At 44.8% G+C, this 19,552-nt stretch overlaps 1 protein-coding gene across 4 annotated transcripts in view; it reads right to left on the bottom strand.

Annotated features, from left to right (window-relative positions):
- Positions 1–1,286: 1,286 nt before the first annotated feature.
- PPP1R12B (protein phosphatase 1 regulatory subunit 12B) overlaps positions 1,287–19,552 on the bottom strand; it is a 59,091-nt gene continuing 40,825 nt past the window's right edge. For 2 of the 4 annotated variants that reach the window (XM_066600233.1, XM_066600234.1), the window contains exons 4-7: positions 15,781–15,885; positions 10,069–10,116; positions 9,931–9,981; positions 1,287–7,799 (exon numbers count right to left, since the gene is read on the bottom strand). In XM_066600233.1, the coding sequence (XP_066456330.1) occupies positions 7,713–7,799; positions 9,931–9,981; positions 10,069–10,116; positions 15,781–15,885 (291 nt within the window). In that variant the 3' untranslated portion in view covers positions 1,287–7,712. The remainder of the gene's footprint in view (positions 7,800–9,930; positions 9,982–10,068; positions 10,117–15,780; positions 15,886–19,552) is intronic. The other 2 variants (XR_010792577.1, XM_066600236.1) reach the window with 2 other exon arrangements.

The following is a 19,552-nucleotide window of genomic DNA, read 5'->3' as shown; positions in this document are numbered from 1 at the left end:
TCTCAGTCAGCAGCTCTGCTGTTTTTTTGTTTTTTTTTAATCAGGGGCTGTTAAATTGGAAAGCTCTCCCTCAGATAACTGCATCTCTGATAATTTGGTTATAGAGGAAATATAGGCATGGTACGGGGCCTATTGCTGGTCTAGAGAGACCTGACTGAGGTTGAGAGACCGCTTTTAATGCCTAAACCTATTCTCTGACCATCTGGCAGAGATTATCCATCACGAATTCAAACTCCGCCCTGATTGTATTAGCCTTTTTATTTTTATCAGGCGTTGGCTTTGACGTCTCAACCCGGACTAACAGGAGAAGCCATTATACCAAACATAGACAGCCTGCCCATGAGTTTTTTGTCCAAGTGGACTACTCCCAGATTTGTAGATTTTTCCTGCCACCTTCCATGCTGTTTACAGCATATTCGAGGTGAACTCTGACGCCGTAATCTTGCAGGAGAGGTTCTCTGGGGTAGTGGAGCCACCACTTTTTTCATTAGGCCTACATTTTTTATTTTAGCGGAGCTGACGCCGTGCAACTAACGTCATCACACACACAACATGGCGCTGCATCATCATCCAGTGCCCCAGCACTGGCCGAAAGTTGGGCCCATACACAAGGATGCCAAAGTGTATACTACACATGTGTACCTGAGGACAAATTTTTGCAAGTATCAAAAATTATATACTGAGGATTTAACGTTAAGTATGAGAATGAATTGTCAAGTTATCAGGGTTTATAACTATTTGACCATTTGCAAAAGGTTTATAATTTTTTGCATAACTTAAAAAAAGCTAATTCAGATTAGATTTCATTAAAAGATGTTGTCCCAAGATTTAAATTTATCCCTTCCCCACCCCAATTCAGAGGATAGGTCATAAGTGTCTGATCAGTAGGAGTCCAACCACCAGGACTTCCAATCACAAGAACGGAGGTCCTGTGTCCTGTGTAAGAATGGAGTGTTGGCCAAGTTTACACAATGCCAATCCATTCATCTCCATGGGATTTCAGATGAGAAACTGACTACAGTGCTCAATAATTTGATGGTCTCATATAATAATTGGAGCAATAACAAATAATTGGGACAATAACATAATGGAGTATATGGGTTGCCTGTTCTAATGATTGGTGGGTATACCAGCGATCAGACCTCCACAAATCAGGTGCTTATTGCCAATCCTGTTGCCAGGAAAAAAGTTTAACATTTTGGAATAACCCCTTTACCATGAAGGGTAGAAGATTAAATAATGTGTAAGGCAGGTAAATCAGCACCAAAATAGAGATTTCTGAACACTTTAGTTTCAAGGAGTAAAACTTTACTTATTAGGGACAAAAAACATCATCCACATCAACATAAAAGGAACCTAACAAAATAAAATGTATTGGTGAATGTGTAATTAAATTCTCCCATGACAAAACCATATTTAAATATTAGTGAAAAAACTATTAATTTTATTAAACAGATCACATATCATATAAAGTTTCCCATCTCCCCCCGAAACAAGCTGTGTATCTATAGTTTTGAGATATTTAGCAATACTGTAGTGTCATAGCAAGTAGTTGCCTAATACATTCTGCTATAATCAGGCAGGCTTGTGGTATTGCTATATGCTTTCTGTAGCTAACAGGAGGGGTTACAATAATGACATTATACTGATGAATTGTACCTGACTTTTCAGAATAAGCTGCAGTGTGTGTACATGGGGAATAATACTATTACTGGCTATTACATGAGTTGTATCCTGCATTTATCACTTTTTTTCTCTCTGCAAATGTATCTGTAATTCTCTACATTTTTTTCTGAGGTGGTGGTAGGAGACTGCTGCTGTCCTTGTGTTCCATACAGGGTGCACAGAGAAGACAGCAGATTCTGCTCTGTAACACACAGGCGGTTTTAACATAATCAGGAAGGACACTAGAGAAGTACAGAGCAGTGTAGATGTGATTAAACAGCAGTAAACAACAACATTAGCTCTTACAGCACATCTGCATGTGTCTCTGCTTCATTCTCCACCCCTACCCCCCTTTTCTATCTATAGACGTCTATAAATGGAAGGAGAGGGGGGGAGAAGGTAGCAGCATAAGACATCCACTTCCTGCACTTGCTGTTTGCTGTCCATTTCTGGTCATGCAGATGTTCACCAAATTGACAGCAGGCAATGGATAACAGAGTAGAAGAGGGACTTTTGTAGCCAGCAATTTATAAGGATTAAGCACAAAAAACATTATTTTAAGTAAACAAAGTGATTTGCAATTTTGCTAGTTATCACATTGGCAATCATATAAGCGCAAGTTGTTTGAAAAGTCAGTGACCATTTAAGCTTTTCCCCAATATGTTATGCAATGTTGTGAATAGTGTTTGTGTACTTATAAATAACATCTTTTGTAAACCCTTTAGAACCTCACACATTTATTTCACAATTCAATATATCAAAAGCAGCAAAAAGAATGAGTACAGTACCATAGCACATTGGAATTGTGTGTTTACAACTGAAAATGTGTGCCTGTGACCATACGATGTATTGGCATTTAATGGTCATGGTTGGCTAGCAGGAAAGTATCTTCTGAATGGAATGTACTATATGAAGATATGGAAACTTCACATGCATTTCAAGCTACAAAAAGTAAATGCAAAGCTGAAAATTCATCTTTAGGGTAGATGCAGATAGCCATCAGTTCTGTTGAACTGAAAGACCACTAGAGGGTTCTGCGGTGATCAAAGATCAGTAGGGTAGAGCTACATGGGGGTTGGACCTTTCGGTGCCAATAAGGACATTAAAATGCCCCGGAAGTATGTCTGACAGAAATGAATCCTTAGACAGATGAGCATTGATACCAACAGCTTTCTCCACTATCCTCATGTAAAACACACACACACTTGGCTGAACTCGGCGTTTATGTGTATGGTGGAGTTGGGAGAAATAGTCAGTTGGGCTACATTGTTAGACCAACAGCTGTCGACACTCGACAGTATCCCAATATTGAAGCTTTTCAGCTTGCTTAGAATTCCATTAAACCGGGCCTGGTTGTGCCAGGTACATTTTTACTCTTTGCTTCCCTGCATTTCAGCAGGCGAAATTTATTTTTTCATTACTATAGATGTAGGAGGCCAGAGGCATAACTTGAAGCTCCTGGGCCCCAATTCAAAATCTGTAACAGGGCCCCCAACTATAATGGTTTATTCATAGTACTGGGCCCCCTATATAGAGAAGAGAGGCCTTATGAGCCCCCTGCATCCTCTCTAGTTACGCCAGTTTAGGAGGCCTTGTTTTACGTTAGAGAAATTGTATTTGTTTGGCATTTTTGTGAGTACATAGCAATTACTTTGTAATTTCTATTTTTTTGTTGTGCACATATAGAAAAGAGCAATTTGTTACTTTTTTTCCCATTACTCACATTTCACATTGAATGACATGTTCAATTAATTCTTCATGTTAGCCATCAGTTTGACTTTGGGTTATTTGTGAAGGCAAGCACCTGGTTTAACCCAGTTTTCATGCTTGACCAGGGGAGCAGAAGTCAAAATGGATCAGAACCAGGACAAACACAACCAGGGGCTTTATCACAATTGGCAGTAAGAGACCATACAGCTTAGGCATCCACCCTAGGGAAGCCTAATATACCAGATGCTGTGAAAGGATTGAAAGATGACAGGTTTAGGGAGCGTGCACTGGCCCTTTAAGAGACTGTGCGGGAGTGTACGCAGGCCTCCAGGCAGAAGTCAGGGAACGGGAAGATGAGAAGGAAATGAGCTGGAGACAGGACCTGACATACGGGAGAGCAAGTGTGACGGCTACAGGAACAGGCGAGTCATGACAAAAGTGAGTTAATGTCTTGTGGATATCCAATGTGTGCATTTTTTTTTTTTATGTAATATAAGCACAATCAACATGTATTTCATACTAAATCTTTTCTTATTTTGAATTACATTTTTTTTTACCTTTTATAATTCCATTTGTATCTAAATTTGAAACTTATAATGCATTTGCATTCTTCTGTATACCAATACATTATGTTCGGTGTCATAGGCTGCTCTTACGGCACATTTTAATATGCCCTGACAGCAGGTTTACGGAGGAGTCAGTTCTGGGGTCCTGTCTAGGTTCCCTGGACTGACTACAGAGGGTCCCCCAAGTCTCTAACTGGGTCACTTGGAAACCATGGGAATCAAAGAGTAAAACTGCCAGCGGCTCCTCAGATATGGGCTGTAGAGCAAGTGGCTACTCTAAAAATAGGAGCTGTAAGCAAGGCCATAGTGGCCACTAGGCACAGAAGGACCAGTGCCTGGGGCGTCTAGCTGCAGGGGGGCAGCCACAGGGGCTGCCAGGAAATTTTTATTTTTCATCTACCTAATTTTTTAACCTCACCTCAGCTCTCTGTCAAGGGTGGGGATCGCGGCACATGGCTCTGCAGGCCGTCTCTAGTGGCTCTACCTGTTGACAGGATGGGAGTCAACTATCCCCAGGAGCCCAGGGGAATATTGTGCTGGCTTCCTTGGGACTCGTGGTAGGTATATTATCGGCAGGGAGAGTATGAATGCACTGATTATATGTCCATGGAGTCCCAGCCCCCAATCAATATACTGCAGCCACGACAGGTCCTGTGCAGAAGCAGTGAGAGACATACCAAACAAGGGGCAGGTTTTTCCAGTGGCACCAGCCTCTCTCCACTTGCGTGCCATTGGGGGTTTAGGTAAGTGTGTGTGTGTGTGTGTGTGTGTGTGTGTGTGTGTGTGTGTGTGTAAAGGATTGCTGCTGTATACAAGTATGTGACTTACATGTTTGTAAGGAAAAAAGGTCCCTGTGTTTATTTAGGAATGTATATAACTGCCTATGTCTGTGTTACTGGTCTCAGTGAAATATGGAATGTGGTTCTTGCCACAGCGAAGGACCCATGGCAAAATCCATGTATCTCAGGCTACATTCATTTGGTGTTTGCCCCTATCACTTCCTGTGTAGGGGTTCCATCTGAAAGAAGCTGCAAGTCAACTATGCTATTGTCTGGCCAAAATAAAGGCAACAAACAGGAACCAGTACCATTCCAGTCGTGCCATTCTGCTTCCGTTCATTGCCATCAGCTTGCAGCTTTGGGTTCAGTTTCAGTAACGGCAGTTGTATTAATGCCATTTTTAGCATGTCAGTTACAGCTTACAGATGGCAAGACTGGACAGGGGCTAAACGGTATGTGAATGTAGACTTGCATGCAGATTTGCCACATATTTCGGTGTAGATTTCAATTCCTCATTTGAAGTGGTGAAACAGTGAAAATCAGTACCATTAATTAACATGTTGTAGACATCAAATTCACACTAAAGGTCAATTTATACTGAAGATCCTTCCCGCAGTGTGTGGATTAGATTTCTTACAATCTTACCCACATTGCTTGCACTGCAACAGGATGCGTATTTTCTACATCTACATAGAAGAAAAAAAAGTAGTGTATTCACTATGTGTGATCGTACCCTAAAGAAACCCCAAAAAACACATGTGCGTAAGATGTGCTCATGTGACTGTGTGTTTGTAAACATTCAGATGGTTGGAGCGTATTTTAAATATCTGTAATTTAGGTGAGATTTATACCATTTTTAAAAAATGTGTCCAGGTACACTGTGCTATAAAGAATGGGATGCAATCGTATGTCAGTTATAGGGAATGTTCACAAGTAGCAGAAATGGTGCCGATTTTCCACAGCGAAAAATCAGCATTAAAGTCCACACCATTGGTGCGATTGAGTGGATTTTGGAGGAGATCTACAGCAGATTTAATCTCTTCTGCTGAAAAGGTGAAATTAGCCGTGGATCCGCACCAGTGGCGTACCGTTCTTTTTTTTTTACATGGAAATGATGCCGATTTTAGTGCAGATTTCCACACCATTTCTACCACGTGTGAACGCACCCATATGCGGTTTTTGATGGATCAGTTTCTTTTTTTACAATGGCAGGGGATGTATTTTCTTCTTGCAGAGGCAAGCATAAAGTTGGTACTTTGTGTATATAGAAAGCTTGGTTCTTTTTTTTTTTTTCTTTCAAAAAAGTTTTTATTCAGACAGCATTTTCTCAAATAATTATGTCTAAACAATTATTGTGGAAGATAGAATTAAGGCTCTCTCACACGGGCGCTTTTTACAGCGGCGTTTTGAACGCCACGGTAATCGCGGGATAACGCTTCCATTGATTTCAATGGGGCCTTGCAGACGTGCTCGATCGCAGTGCTTACTAGCGCTGGGATTTTCGAACGCTGTTTGCTCTAAGCTTGGTTCTTGTACTGTGTGTATGGAATAAGCTTGATTCAGTTATTGTATCTGCATATTACACTTGCAGCTGGTGGCAGTGATACAGGCTCTCTCCTTAGGGCATATGGAGATTGGGTATTGCCCTGAAAATCGGACAGAAATAGCACCCATTCATTTGGATGGGTGAATGCCCATGGCCTTTTTTTTTTTTTTAACTTGGATGGAAAGTCCAAGGGAATAAAAACAAAACACAAAATTGCAGCACGTCCTACTCTTGTCCGATTCACGGACGAAAATAGCTTATGTACATGTGCAGAATCTTGGACGCAACTTTTTTCCCCCATATGTGTGCCTGTAAAACAATGAGAGAAGCTAAAGAATCATCATTGGTTTAGTGGGTGGGATTTAGCATTCATGAGCAGTGTGTGGGAGGAGGATACAGAGTCGCAGCCCCCGGGATTATGGGAGATGTAGTAAAGAAGTACAGGACCACTGTGAAGTGCTGATGGAGACAAAGCACAGCGAATACTGTGGAACGAAGGGGAGAGAAGAAAAATCAGAGGAAAGTTAGTGGATGGATTTACTAGAGCACTGCAGGATAATTTGACTTTGGTCTCAGAATACCCTTTTAAAAGGAGAATAAAGAAATTAAATTAAAAAGTTAGATTTTCACCTTTGCATGCCATTTTGAAGTTTATATTGCTATATAGTTTACGTAACGTATGGTAACTAGAGATGAGCGAGTAGTGCCTTAGCCGAGTATCCTCCCGCTCGTCTCTAAAGCTTTTGGGTCCGGCGGCAGGCAGGGAGCGGCGGGGGAGAGCGGGGAGGAACGGAGGAGAGATCTCTCCCCCCCCCCCCCACTCCCCCCCTGCTCACCGCCGCAACTCACCTGTCACCGGCGCTCCAATCTTTACAGACGAGGGGGAGGATACTCGGCTAAGGCACTACTCGCTCGAGTAGTTAGCCTTAGCAAGTATACTCGCTCATCTCTAATGGTAACTTTGAAGGTTCCTAGTCAGTCCACTCCTGTGATACACCTGTGCAGTGATAAGTAACAGGGAATTCAAACGTGATTGTGTTACAACTGCAAAACGTGTTTCCAAAAAAAATTATTTAAGACTATTAAAAAGCTGAGCACTGAACGTACCAACAAAAATAATGACCATCATTATAATGCAAGCACCTATATAAACACGCTGGTTAAAGAATCCAGGTGCTTTCTGTGACAACAAGAATAATCAATCTAGCCCATCTGTTGTTGCTGGTGTTCTACTGTGATCAGTGTGAAAGGCTGTCAGTATTTAATAGTCTATTCATAAACGAGTCCATTCATAGAACTAGACATACAAATGTTCTCAAAATATACACAAAAAGATATGCGTAAAAACAGTGTCTGTTGTGGACTGGCATCTTGGTCATTGTGTTGTTTAAAGCTGTGCAAGAGTCTTAAGGAATGGTTGTAACCACTTTACTCCCATGCGAGGCATCACTTGGAAAGTTTGCTTATTACTCTGATTAAAGCTCCGTTCTCATCTTTCAGACGCTGATTGTCAGATTTAAGGTCTGTAAGTACCTGAAAGAGAAGTGTAGAAATGATTGAATTACATGTTTGTGGTACCATTAGACCAGATGGCTCTAGTCTTCTCAGCCAAAACTAATATTAAAAAAATTCCATTTTTTAAAAAACTTTTGTTGAAGTTTCGTAAGACTCTTTCAACATAACATAAAATGACTCCTTCACATGAGGTGTCCATCTGTAGCCTATAGCTTCAGCAAGGTGGACAGTCCGCTATGATTTGTCAGATTAGAATAGGAGAATTACCAAATTTTGCAGCTGATACATTTTTCCATACTGAAAATCAGCAGTTTTTACAGAACAAGCCATGTGGATGAGAATTTTAAAAAAATCTCGATCACACCGTGCAAAAAATTAGTGCAAAATACGAAGCGGAACGAACTTGTGCAATATATGTTTTATATCCGTAACGTCAATTTATACTGCGGATTTTCACAGCAGATTTTACTCCTTCTAGTGAGGTGGTAAAATGCAAAGGTGATTTTGGTGCAGATTTTCTGCCCAAAGTGTGAACTTACCCTTATAATGCCACGCTCCACATAAAGTTATAATGAATCATACAAAGTGCAAACTTCAAACAGATACTTTTATTTAGTATGGAATCCCTTTAAATGCACTATTTTATGAGGGGTCTGCTGCCTTCATATTGTGTGGGGCCATCATCTAGCACAACATGGCAGTCTATGCAGCTACGCTGTTACTTCTATATGAGAGGGCGGTCAGGCCTTACTGGGTTTAGGTCACAGTGTGTCCTTGACCCGACTTGAGGATGGCTGAAGCAACACAGCTAATTTAACCAGAGCAGACATTTACTCACTTTCAGGCAAGAGGCATTGTAGTTACAATCTATAATTAAGGGGAAATAACTCAGACTGTTACTGCAGACTAAGGCAATACGCACATGAGCGAGAATCACAGCGAATTTATAATCACAGCATGCTCTATTTTTCTGCGGAATCCACGCAGAAAGCTTCTGTTAAAGTGAATCGAAGCCACCTGACCCACGGCCCATCCACAATTGACACTGCGGATAGGCGGTGGGTACCCGCGTTATTGCTTAGTGATGGCGCGGGAAAAGATACATATTTTAAAGAAAAAAATCTGCACTGCACATGACAGCCGGCGAAAAAGGTATGCAGAGTCACATGCAAGGGTCAGAGCTGGAATCCACTGTGGGGTCCCGCATGCGGAATCTAGTTTGCCCATGTGCAGCCGGCCTTATTCACATGAGCAATTCTTTCCCAGCAGAGCGATGCTTCGGGTTAGTGAAAAAAAAAAAAAAAAATCACATGTCCAATCTTTTGGAGTTTCCTCGGAACGCCTCTATCATTGTTTTCAATGGCACCTTTAAAGACATCGCATGGCACTCCCATGAGAGACATTTGCGATCCTCTAGCCTATGTGAAACAAGCGCTTAAGGATCGTAGTTATAGAGAAGTGATGCAAGGCGATTTTGAATCAAAAATGCCTCGCATTCATGTGAAACATACAATGGCAAGCGTGATATTGGGCAAATTTTCTCATCCCAGTATCAGGCTCACCCCGTGTGAATATAGTCTAACACTTATAATGCTACTGGTAGCAACAGTAACAGTCTGTTATAAAGTCCCTTGTTCACACACCTTTGCGGTTTTACCTTAATGCACAGTCTCTCTCTCACAGGCATGCCAGGTGTAGCATGCTCTATTTTCTGCAGAAAATCGCATGGACGGCTTCCATTGGAAGCCTTCCGATCTGTGGCGATTCCAAAATGTCAATTTTGAAATCACCACAGATTCACCTAATCGCCGTCGCGATGGCAGTGTCATGCCCCGCACGGCGCATGCACGCCAGACGAGACACTCGCCACGGATCCGGACAGGCGAGTACGTATAGGGTCTCCAGTCGGCACCAGGTCTGATTCAGCTGCAAGATTTCGCAGTCGGAATCCGACCCGGCCGTTGGCATGAGGCCAATGACTTCAGTTTGTTTTCCAATGGAGTTGTGCAGATAATGGGACACATGGAAGGGGCAAATAAATGTGAAATAATTCATCTTTGTTGGATTTTTTAACATGACAAAAGCAGGGCATTTTAACGGCCGTGTAGACTTTTATACGCACGGTCCCTTCACATTGAAGAGTTCCTACCTTTAGGTCACCTTCCATTTCGGACATCCTGCGCTCCAAAACTCTTTTTTCCTGCAATAATAAATGGTGATAAAGGTTTACATGACTTATATTCAACCAGTAAATGGTGTGCGCCAAGAAACAATAAGAAGCACTTACTCTCTTTTCAGCCTCCAATTGCCCAACCTGACTCGAGTTATCTTGTTTCTAAAGAAGACGTGCATAAAGTAATTAGTAAAAACAATTATATTTATTAACTATGGAGAACCTCACTAGAAGTAGTTCACTAGAAGAAGAAAACATTTTGGAAAGTCCGCTAATGCAAAAAAGTCCTTTACAATGTGAGTCACATTTAAGTTTAAATGGTGGTCTAGAACCACATTTTATTAAGCCGTTCCTGACATCTGACATACATGAATGTCGTAACATTGGAAGGGATGTATGGAGAGGGCTCAGTAGCTGAATCTGTTCTATACGCGGCGGTTGCCTGTTGTATTATACCACTGGCACCCACTACAGCCCAGGGGGTGGAGATATATGACCCCGGTGTTAAACCCCTTAGATACTGTGGCGAGACAGAAAATGGAGCTCCCTTTGTCACTTGTTTAGCCCCTATGCAGGTCCTGAATGAGCAGCCGAAGGCCTATTAAAGGACTCCAGGCCTGTCAAAATAGTGTACCTAATAGGATGTCAGCACGAGCACAATATGCAGCAGTGCAGAAGTACTGCTGTGTACTGTACAAATAATGCATGTTCAAATCTCAGTAATGCACTGAAAAAAATATGTAAAAAATTAAATTTACATTTTTTTTCTTTTTATAAAAAAAAATATAAGAAAGAAAAACAACAAAACACTTTCTGTCAGACATTGACAGAAGTCACGCAAGAATATCGGCCTTGTGAATACGCCCTAAGGCTACTATTACACCATAGTCGTTCTGTGCCACTAAACGCAGACAGAACCCCGTTGGCTACAGCCGGCATAAGCACTGCGAGTACTTGTCATGTTTGAATTAATGATGCAGGTACCGGCTGCAATCAGCAGAGCTCTACCTGAATTTTGCAGGGCAGAAACAATGCAAGTTACAGCAGTCTTAAGAGTTTGGGATACGTCTATAAAATAGAACATTAACACTGACAATATTAAACAGTGTACAGCCATAAAATGAGGTCTCCTATGGTGAGCAACATAGTTGGGGGTTGCCAGCCACTGACTAGGGACTACTGCACTGATTTAAAATTCCAAGTTTGCGCAAACAGAATAGTGGATGTGTAGTGGCCCAGAATAACGGGGCTCCCCTATAGTGTATGAGTAGAGTGCAGAGTGTAGAGTGCACTTGTCTTGTGCTTCCTGTGATAGATAGATTATATATATAACTAGCTGATATACCCGGCTTCGCCCGAGTTAATTTGGTACTGGTGTTTATTTTGCTTAAAGGCGTTTTTGCCCATAGCACTTTTGTAGAGCTCTTGAACGACCAAAACCAAAGAGAACCCCCACAAGTGACCCCATTTTGAAAACTACACCCCTTAACGAATTTATCTAGGGGTGTACTGCCCATTTTGACCCCACAGTTTTTGAATGAATTCAAGCAAAGCAAAAGGAAAAAAATGTGATTTTCGTTTTTTTGGCAATTCTGTCGTTTTAAAAACTGCTTTTTTGGTACAGCACACATATGAATGAAGACTTGCACCCCAAAATGGATACCCCTGTTTCTCCCGTGTTCAGAGACATACCCATTGTGGCCCTAATCTTTTGTCTGGATGCACAACGGGGCCCAAAATGAAAGAAGTAGTCGGTGGCTTTCAGAACAGAAATTTAGCATGAAAGTGATTTAGGCCCCATTGCCCACTTGTAGAGCCCTTGAGCGGCCAAAACGACAGAGAACCCCCACAAATGACCCCATTTTGAAAACTAGACCCCTTAATGAATTCATCTAGGGGTGTACTGTGTATTTTTACCCTACAATTTTTGAATAAATCTAAGCAAAGCAGTAGGAAAAAAATTACAATTTTCATTTTTTTGGCAGCTGTGTCAGTTTAAAAACAGTTTTTTTGTACAGGAATGAAGACTTTCACCCCAAAATGGATACCCCTGTTTGTCCTGTGTTCAGATACATACCCATTGTGGCCCTAATCTACTTAAAGGACACATGGCTAGGCCTATAATGGAAGGAGCACCCGTTTGATTTCAGGGTACAACGGAATAAATTCCAGGCCCCATTGCCCATTTGTAGAGCCATTGAGCATCCAAAACGACAGAGAACCCCCACAAATGACCCCATTTTAAAAACTAGACCTCTTAACAAATTCATCTAGGGCTGTGCTGCGTATTTTGACCCCACAGTATTTGAATAAATCTAAGCATAGCAGAAGGAAAAAAATTACGATTTTCATTTTTTTGGCAATTTTGTCAATTTAAAAACTGTTTTTTTTTGTACAGTGTACATAGGAATGAAGACTTTCACCCCAAAATGGATCCCCCCGTTTGTTCCGTGTTCAAAAACATACCCATTGTGGCCCTAATCTACTTATAGGACACATGGTTAGGCCTATAATGGAGGGAACACCCGTTGGATTGCAGGGCACAACTGAATAAATACCAGGCCCCATTGTTCATTTGTACCGAATAAAAATTGACTCCCTAAAAATATCCCCTCCCCCACACACTCCGCGCCATTTTCGGCGTTCCCCAAATCTTAGATAAAAGTAATAATGTGAACTGTGTGGTATTTCCGAAGACAGGGGTAATTACGGAGGCTGGTTGGTATGGGTACATGGGGCAATAAAACCGGGTCTCTCCTCCCCTCTCCTCATGCTTTTTTGGGGGTATTTCGTGACCTCAGTGGTGGGTATGGGGTGTAAAAAGCGGCGCTCTGTGAGGCTCCGTTATCTTGATGAGGTGCGGCGCTCTCGCACAGAAGACGCTCAACAAGGTGCTCCTGGAACTGCATGAAGGTGAGCGTTCCCGAGGCTTCTTGTAAATTGCGTATTACAGGTAGCGGTCTGAATAACGCTGGGCTCACGAAGCTGTAGGTGGAATCCGCTTGCGGAGGCCCGCAGCGGATCCCATCTGTGAGCCCGTCTGTGACCTTTTTTTTACTTTTACGTGATCGCCATTATCCATTGAATAACGGCGAATACGTGACGAGGAACCGCTCACCGTGGCCCCCCGTGAAATCTCCAAGCTCTCTGCTAAGTTTTGTAGCCAGGAGCAGGGAGATTTTAAATTATCCTGGCAATCCACGGCTTTTGCGCATGCGTCCGCCATTTCGGCGACGGGCGCGTGCGCAGAAGCTGGGGTAAGGTCCGCAGATAAATCCGCGGGCCTTAGGTACGTCATTTCATCCCACCTCACGGATATGATCCGTGGGGGGAGATGAAACGCAAGCTTTTTTAACTTTTTAAAAACTTTTTAAACTTTTTTTTTACTTTTACACTTTTTTTTTTACTTTACATGATCACTGTCATCCATTGGATAACAGTGATCATGTCCCCGGTATAATCTCTCTGGTCCGGGCTACACATGGCAGCCAAGAGCAGAGGGATTTTAAATTTCCTGGGGCTCGAGCCCATCTGAGCACGAGCCCGATGTCAATCATCGGGCGCGCATGCTCAGACGGGGATTCGAGTCCCGGGACATCGGGGAGGACTTAGGTGAGTATTTTCACGGATCCATGAGGGGAGGTGAAACTGACTTTTTTTTAAACTTTTTTTTTACTTTTTCTCGATCGCCGCTATCCAATGGATAGCGGCGATCGCGTGCCCGGGGACCGCTCACAGCGTGCCCGGGGACCGCTCACAGCGGTCCCTGGTATCACCTCCTGGTTCCCGGCTACCTTCAGGAGCCGGGAGCCAGGAGATTTCAAATTTGCCAGGGGCTCCCAGGCTTCTGCACATGCGCCTGACGTCATCGTCTGGCGTGCATGCGCAGAAAACCGCCGGCGGGGGACACCGGGGACAAGCCGCGTGAGTATTTTCAGCTTCCCTGATGCATGCGATCCATTAGGGCAGCTGAATCTTTACTTTTTTTACACATTTTTGTTTACTTTTTTGAGATCGGCGCTATCCATTGGATAGCGCCGATCACAATGCCGGGGGGGACTGCCCGCATCCTGGGATGACAGCTCCATACTGTCGGCTACCTGCGGGCACCGACAGCATGGAGCTGTCACGTCCTCAGGCAGGTTGGCATCAATCCAAAGAGGATGCACAAAACTACGCCCTCTAGGATTAAAGCCCACTTTCTGAGGACATAGTTTCCCGATGGGGCAGTCGTTAAGGGGTATATATATTAATAAAGACCATGGAAAAACGTGTGTTTTTCTGTGATCACCAGCGGGTACTTCGTTTACCACCGCAGTACTCCTTCAGCTTAAATCCGCTCCGTCCGTGGGCATGAGCCCTTAGGCAACTGCCCTGAGGGCTGAGGGGGGAGTGAAAGATATCAAAGTTTGGATTACTGCATAGTGAGGAGATGAGAGCAATAAAGTAGGCTTTGTTTGCCATGGTGTGTGGAATAGTAGCAAGTTCTGAGCATGAACTTGTAGTGGAGAAAATCTGTAGAGGATTGCGATTTTCTCCAAGGCATTCAGCACCCCTAGATCACCTCTGAAACATGTTTGAGGCATGTGCCAAGGCTGCTTCGAGGGATTCGGAGTGTGGAGGGGTTCAGCTTCATCCAGAGTTTTATTATAGTGTTGAGCAGTCAGATCAAGACAAGAGAAGGAAGAGATTGTAAGGAGTCTAAAAAATGCTAGGATTATGATAGGTAGGAGAGTCTGCAGAGACACAAGAATACTTGATAGTAAAGCAAAGGAAGTTGTGGTCAGAGTGCGGTAGATAGAAGTTTGAAGAGTCAGAGAAAGAAGATCATTGCCGTCTCAGAGCATGAGAGAAGTAGTTAAAGGCCTAGGGAAGACTTTAGTGACAGAACCTGAGAGGTAGACGTGGAGAACAGGTTGTCAATGGGGATGTTAAAGTCACCCAAAATGAGAGTTGGAATTTTACAGGAAAAGAAGTGGCCGTGAAGGGGGACAATAGATGACTGCCACCCACATTGACAGTGGATAGAGGAGCTTAAAAGGTGTGGACCTTATAGGAGGGGGATGTGAGTGAGGGGACAGGGGTGATGACCTGAAAAGTGCATTGTAGAGAAAGAAAAATGACTGCTCCTCCATAAATTCTATTTTCAAGTCTGGGAGTAACACCACATATATGGGTGAAAACTGATCAGTGACTGTCTAATCGCTGAGAGCCCCAGTGATCCTAAGAAATAGGGAACCTGTATCTCCCCAATTTCACAGTTGGATCCCTTCTCTCATAGCAGCTCATTCGCAACTCGATTAATCTCAGTAGTGCAGACAGATAGCCTATGCTGTCTCAGCTATCGGTATGCCCCACTGAAATGAATGAAGCCGCATCTGTGCATGTGCAACCAGCTGCCCATTCACAACTACATGACAGAAATGGGAGACAGGATCCTGCACTGTGAAATGGGGAGGACAAAGGTTCCCCATTCTTGGGATCAGTGGGGGTCTCAGCAGTCAGACCCCCACGATCTCTCAGTTTTCAATCATCCAGTTTCGACAGTTTACCCGATAAAGCCCTTTAAGTACACTGAAAATAGCAGTATCTAAAATATGCTTTTGAAATAGGAGATCTCTATGAAATAGGAGACCTTTTTAAGGTTGGGATCAGCAAATTTGGCTATACAGAACAGGCTACTTGCTGTACTTTACATTGAAAAATGCTTCTTACAAACCTTCTAATGTACTCTTACTCCACTTCCTTATTTATTCTGCATTCTCTTTTGTAATAAGTGTTTTTTTCTCTAGATAAGCTACAAATAGGCAGTTTGTATGGATTTACCTTCACCGCTCTCTCCAGCTTAGCTTTAATATCCGCAAGTTCCGACTGGGCCTGTCGCAGGTTTGTTTTGAGCTTTTCATTTTCATTAAAGGCACTTTCATACAGCTTGCAGGGAAGCAGACAGATTGGCGTATATAGAAAAAAATAAATTGTAAATATCTGCATTGTCAATAATTGTATTATCCTTCCACAGCAGTTTATTGCATGTGCATACAAATTACAGTTCTAAAAGTCCAGCTACTTTTCTGTACCTCCCAGATGGCGCAGCAGTACCAACCTCTTCCCGCCCACACCACCTAGAGTGACATTTCTCTACCTATACTCCCTAGTTCTCTCAATCTATTGACCCAGTATCAACCTATTGAGATATCACCATCATCAGGATAGGTCATAAATAGAGATGAGCGAACGTACTCGTCCGAGCTTGATATCCGTGCGAATATTAGGGTGTTCGGGATGCTCGTTACTCGTAACGAGCACCACGCGGTGTTCCGGTTACTTTCAGTTTCCTCTCTGAGACGTTAGCGCGCTTTTATGGCCAATTGAAAGACAGGGAAGGCATTACAACTTCCCCCTGTGACGTTCAAACCCTATACCACCCCCCTGCAGTGAGTGGCTGGGAAGATCAGATGTCACCCGAGCATAAAAGTCGGCCCCTCCCGCGGCTCGCCACACATGCCTTGTGAGTTAGCTGAGGGAAAGTACTATCGTGCTGGTGCTGCTGTAGGGAGAGCGTTAGGAGTCAGTGTAGGCTTCAAGAACCCTAAAGGTCCTTCTTAGGGCCACATCTACCTGTGTGCAGGCTGCTGCTAGCAGTGTTTTTTTTTTCCTCAAAATCGGCAGTGCAGAGCATTGCACCCGGCATTAGGGACAGAAGTGGTGCATAGGCAGGTAGAGTGTTAGGAGTGAGTGTAGCCTTCAAGAACCTCAATGGTCCTTTCTAGGGCCAAATTTAAGCGTGTGCAGTACTGTGCTTGCTGCTGTTAGCAGTGTTGCATATTTTTTTTCTTCTAAAAATCGTCTGTGCAGAGCATTGCACCCTCCATTGATACTACAGGGACAGAATTGTGTAGGCAGGGCCACAACACAGTAGTTATTCATTGAATATACGCAGTGGGTGCTTCCCTTTGCAAAAAATGAAAAGAAATTATATTTGGCCTGCCTGTGTCAGTCCTGAGGTCTCCGTGTACGTGTGTGCTGCGTGGACAACGTACAAAAATCAGACGCAACCAGCTACGGTTTACTGCAGGCTTGCGCCATTGTCTTTCCTGACTGGCAAATACCTGCTCTGCTAGAGTTAATAACTCTGCTACACTAAAGTTGTGTGTCACTTTTTCAGGGCCACACTACAGTTCTAAAAGTTATTGTTCATTGAATATACGCAGTGGGTCCTTCCCTTTGCAAAAAAGGAAAAGAAATTATATTTGGCCTGCCTGTGTCAGTCCTGAGGTCTCCGTGTACGTGTGTGCTGCGTGGACAACGTACAAAAATCAGACGCAACCAGCTACGGTTTACTGCAGGCTTGCGCCATTGTCTTTCCTGACTGGCAAATACCTGCTCTGCCAGAGTTAATAACTCTGCTACACTAAAGTTGTGTGACACTTTTTCAGGGCCACACCACAGTTATTAAACGTATTGTTCATTGAATATATGCAGTGGGGCCTTCCCTTTGCAAAAAAGCGAAAAAATTATATTTGACCTGCAGGCTTGCGCCAATTTATTTCCTGCCTGGGAAATCAAATCACTGGTAATACAGCATGCTGAGGGGTAGGGGTAGGCCTAGAGGACGTGGACGCGGCCGAGGACGCGGAGGGCCAAGTGAGGGTGTGGGCACAGGCCGAGCCAGTGCGGTGGCCAGGGGTAGAGGCAGGGCCAGACCGAATAATCCACCAACTGTTTCCCAAAGCGTCCCCTCGCACCATGCCACCCTGCACAGGTCAAGGTGCTCTACGGTGTGGCAGTTTTTCACAGAGACGCCTGACGACCGACGAACAGTGGTGTGCAACCTTTGTCGCGCCAAGATCAGCTGGGGAGGCACCACCAACAGCATGCGCAGGCATATGATGGTCAAGCACCCCACAAGGTGGGACGATGCCCGTTCACCGCCTCCGGTTTGCACCACTGCCTCTCCCCCTGTGCCCCAACCTGCCACTGAGATCCAACCCCCCTCTGAGGACACAGGCACTACCGTCTCCTGGCCTGCACCCACACCCTCACCTCCGCTGTCCTTGGCCCCATCCAGCAATGTCTCTCAGCGCAGCATCCAGACGTCGCTAGTGCCACAGTTTGAGTGCAAGCGCAAGTACGACGCCACGCACCCGCACGCTCAAGCGTTAAACGTGCACATTGCAAAATTGATCAGCCTAGAGATGCTGCCGTATAGGCTTGTGGAAACGGAGGCTTTCAAAAGCATGATGGCGGCGGCTGCCCCGCGCTACTCGGTTCCCAGTCGCCACTACTTTTCCCGATGTGCCGTCCCAGCCCTGCACGACCACGTCTCCCGCAACATTGTACGCGCCCTCACCAACGCGGTTACTCCCAAGGTCCACTTAACAACGGACACGTGGACAAGCACAGGCGGGCAGGGCCACTATATCTCCCTGACGGCACATTGGGTGAATTTAGTGGAGGCTGGGACAGAGTCAGAGCCTGGGACCGCTCACGTCCTACCCACCCCCAGAATTGCGGGCCACAGCTCGGTGGTGGTATCTGCGGCGGTGTATGCTTCCTCCACTAAAGCACCTTCCTCCTCCTCCTCCTCCAACGCAACCTCTGTCTCGCAATCAAGATGTGTCAGCAGCACGTCGCCAGCAGTCGGTGTCACGCGGCGTGGCAGCACAGCGGTGGGCAAGCGTCAGCAGGCCGTGCTGAAACTACTCAGCTTAGGAGAGAAGAGGCACACAGCCCACGAACTGCTGCAGGGTCTGACAGAGCAGACCGACCACTGGCTTGCGCCGCTGAGCCTCCAACCGGGCATGGTCGTGTGTGACAACGGCCGTAAGCTGGTGGCGGCTCTGCAGCTCGGCAGCCTCACGCACGTGCCATGCCTGGCCCATGTGTTTAATTTGGTGGTTCAGCGCTTTCTGAAAAGCTACCCCCACTTGTCATACCTGCTCGGAAAGGTGCGCCAGCTCTGCGCACATTTCCGCAAATCCCACACGCACGCTGCCACCCTGCGGACACTGCAACATAGGTTTAATCTGCCAGTGCACCGACTGCTGTGTGACGTGCCCACACAGTGGAACTCCACGCTCCACATGTTGGTCAGACTCTATGAGCAGCGTAGAGCTATAGTGGAATACCAACTCCAACTTGCGCGGCGCAGTGGGAGTCAGCCTCCTCAATTATTTACAGAAGAGTGGCCCTGGTTGGCAGCCATCTGCCAGGTCCTTGGAAAATTTGAGGAGTCTACCCAGGTGGTGAGCGGCGATGCTGCAATCATTAGCGTCACCATTCCTCTGCTATGCATCTTGAGAAGTTCCCTGCAAAGCATAAAGGCAGACGCTTTGCGCTCGGAAACAGAGCCGGGGGAAGACAGTATGTCGCTGGATAGTCAGAGCACCCGCCTGTCTATATCTCAGCGCGTTGAGGAGGAGGAGGAGGAGGAGCATGAGGAGGATGAGGAGGAGGGGGAAGAGACAGCTTGGCCCACTGGTGAGGGTACACATGCTGCTGGGCTGTCATCCTTTCAGCATGTATGGCCTGAGGAGGAGGAAGAGGAGGAGGAGGAGAATCCTGAAAGTGATCTTCCTAGTGAGGACAGCCATGTGTT

This window comes from Eleutherodactylus coqui, chromosome 4 (assembly GCF_035609145.1).
Source record: "Eleutherodactylus coqui strain aEleCoq1 chromosome 4, aEleCoq1.hap1, whole genome shotgun sequence".
Lineage (NCBI taxonomy): Eukaryota > Metazoa > Chordata > Amphibia > Anura > Eleutherodactylidae > Eleutherodactylus > Eleutherodactylus coqui.
The sequence above is the reverse complement of the archived record's forward strand: the minus strand, read 5'-3'. Positions and strand labels throughout refer to the sequence as shown.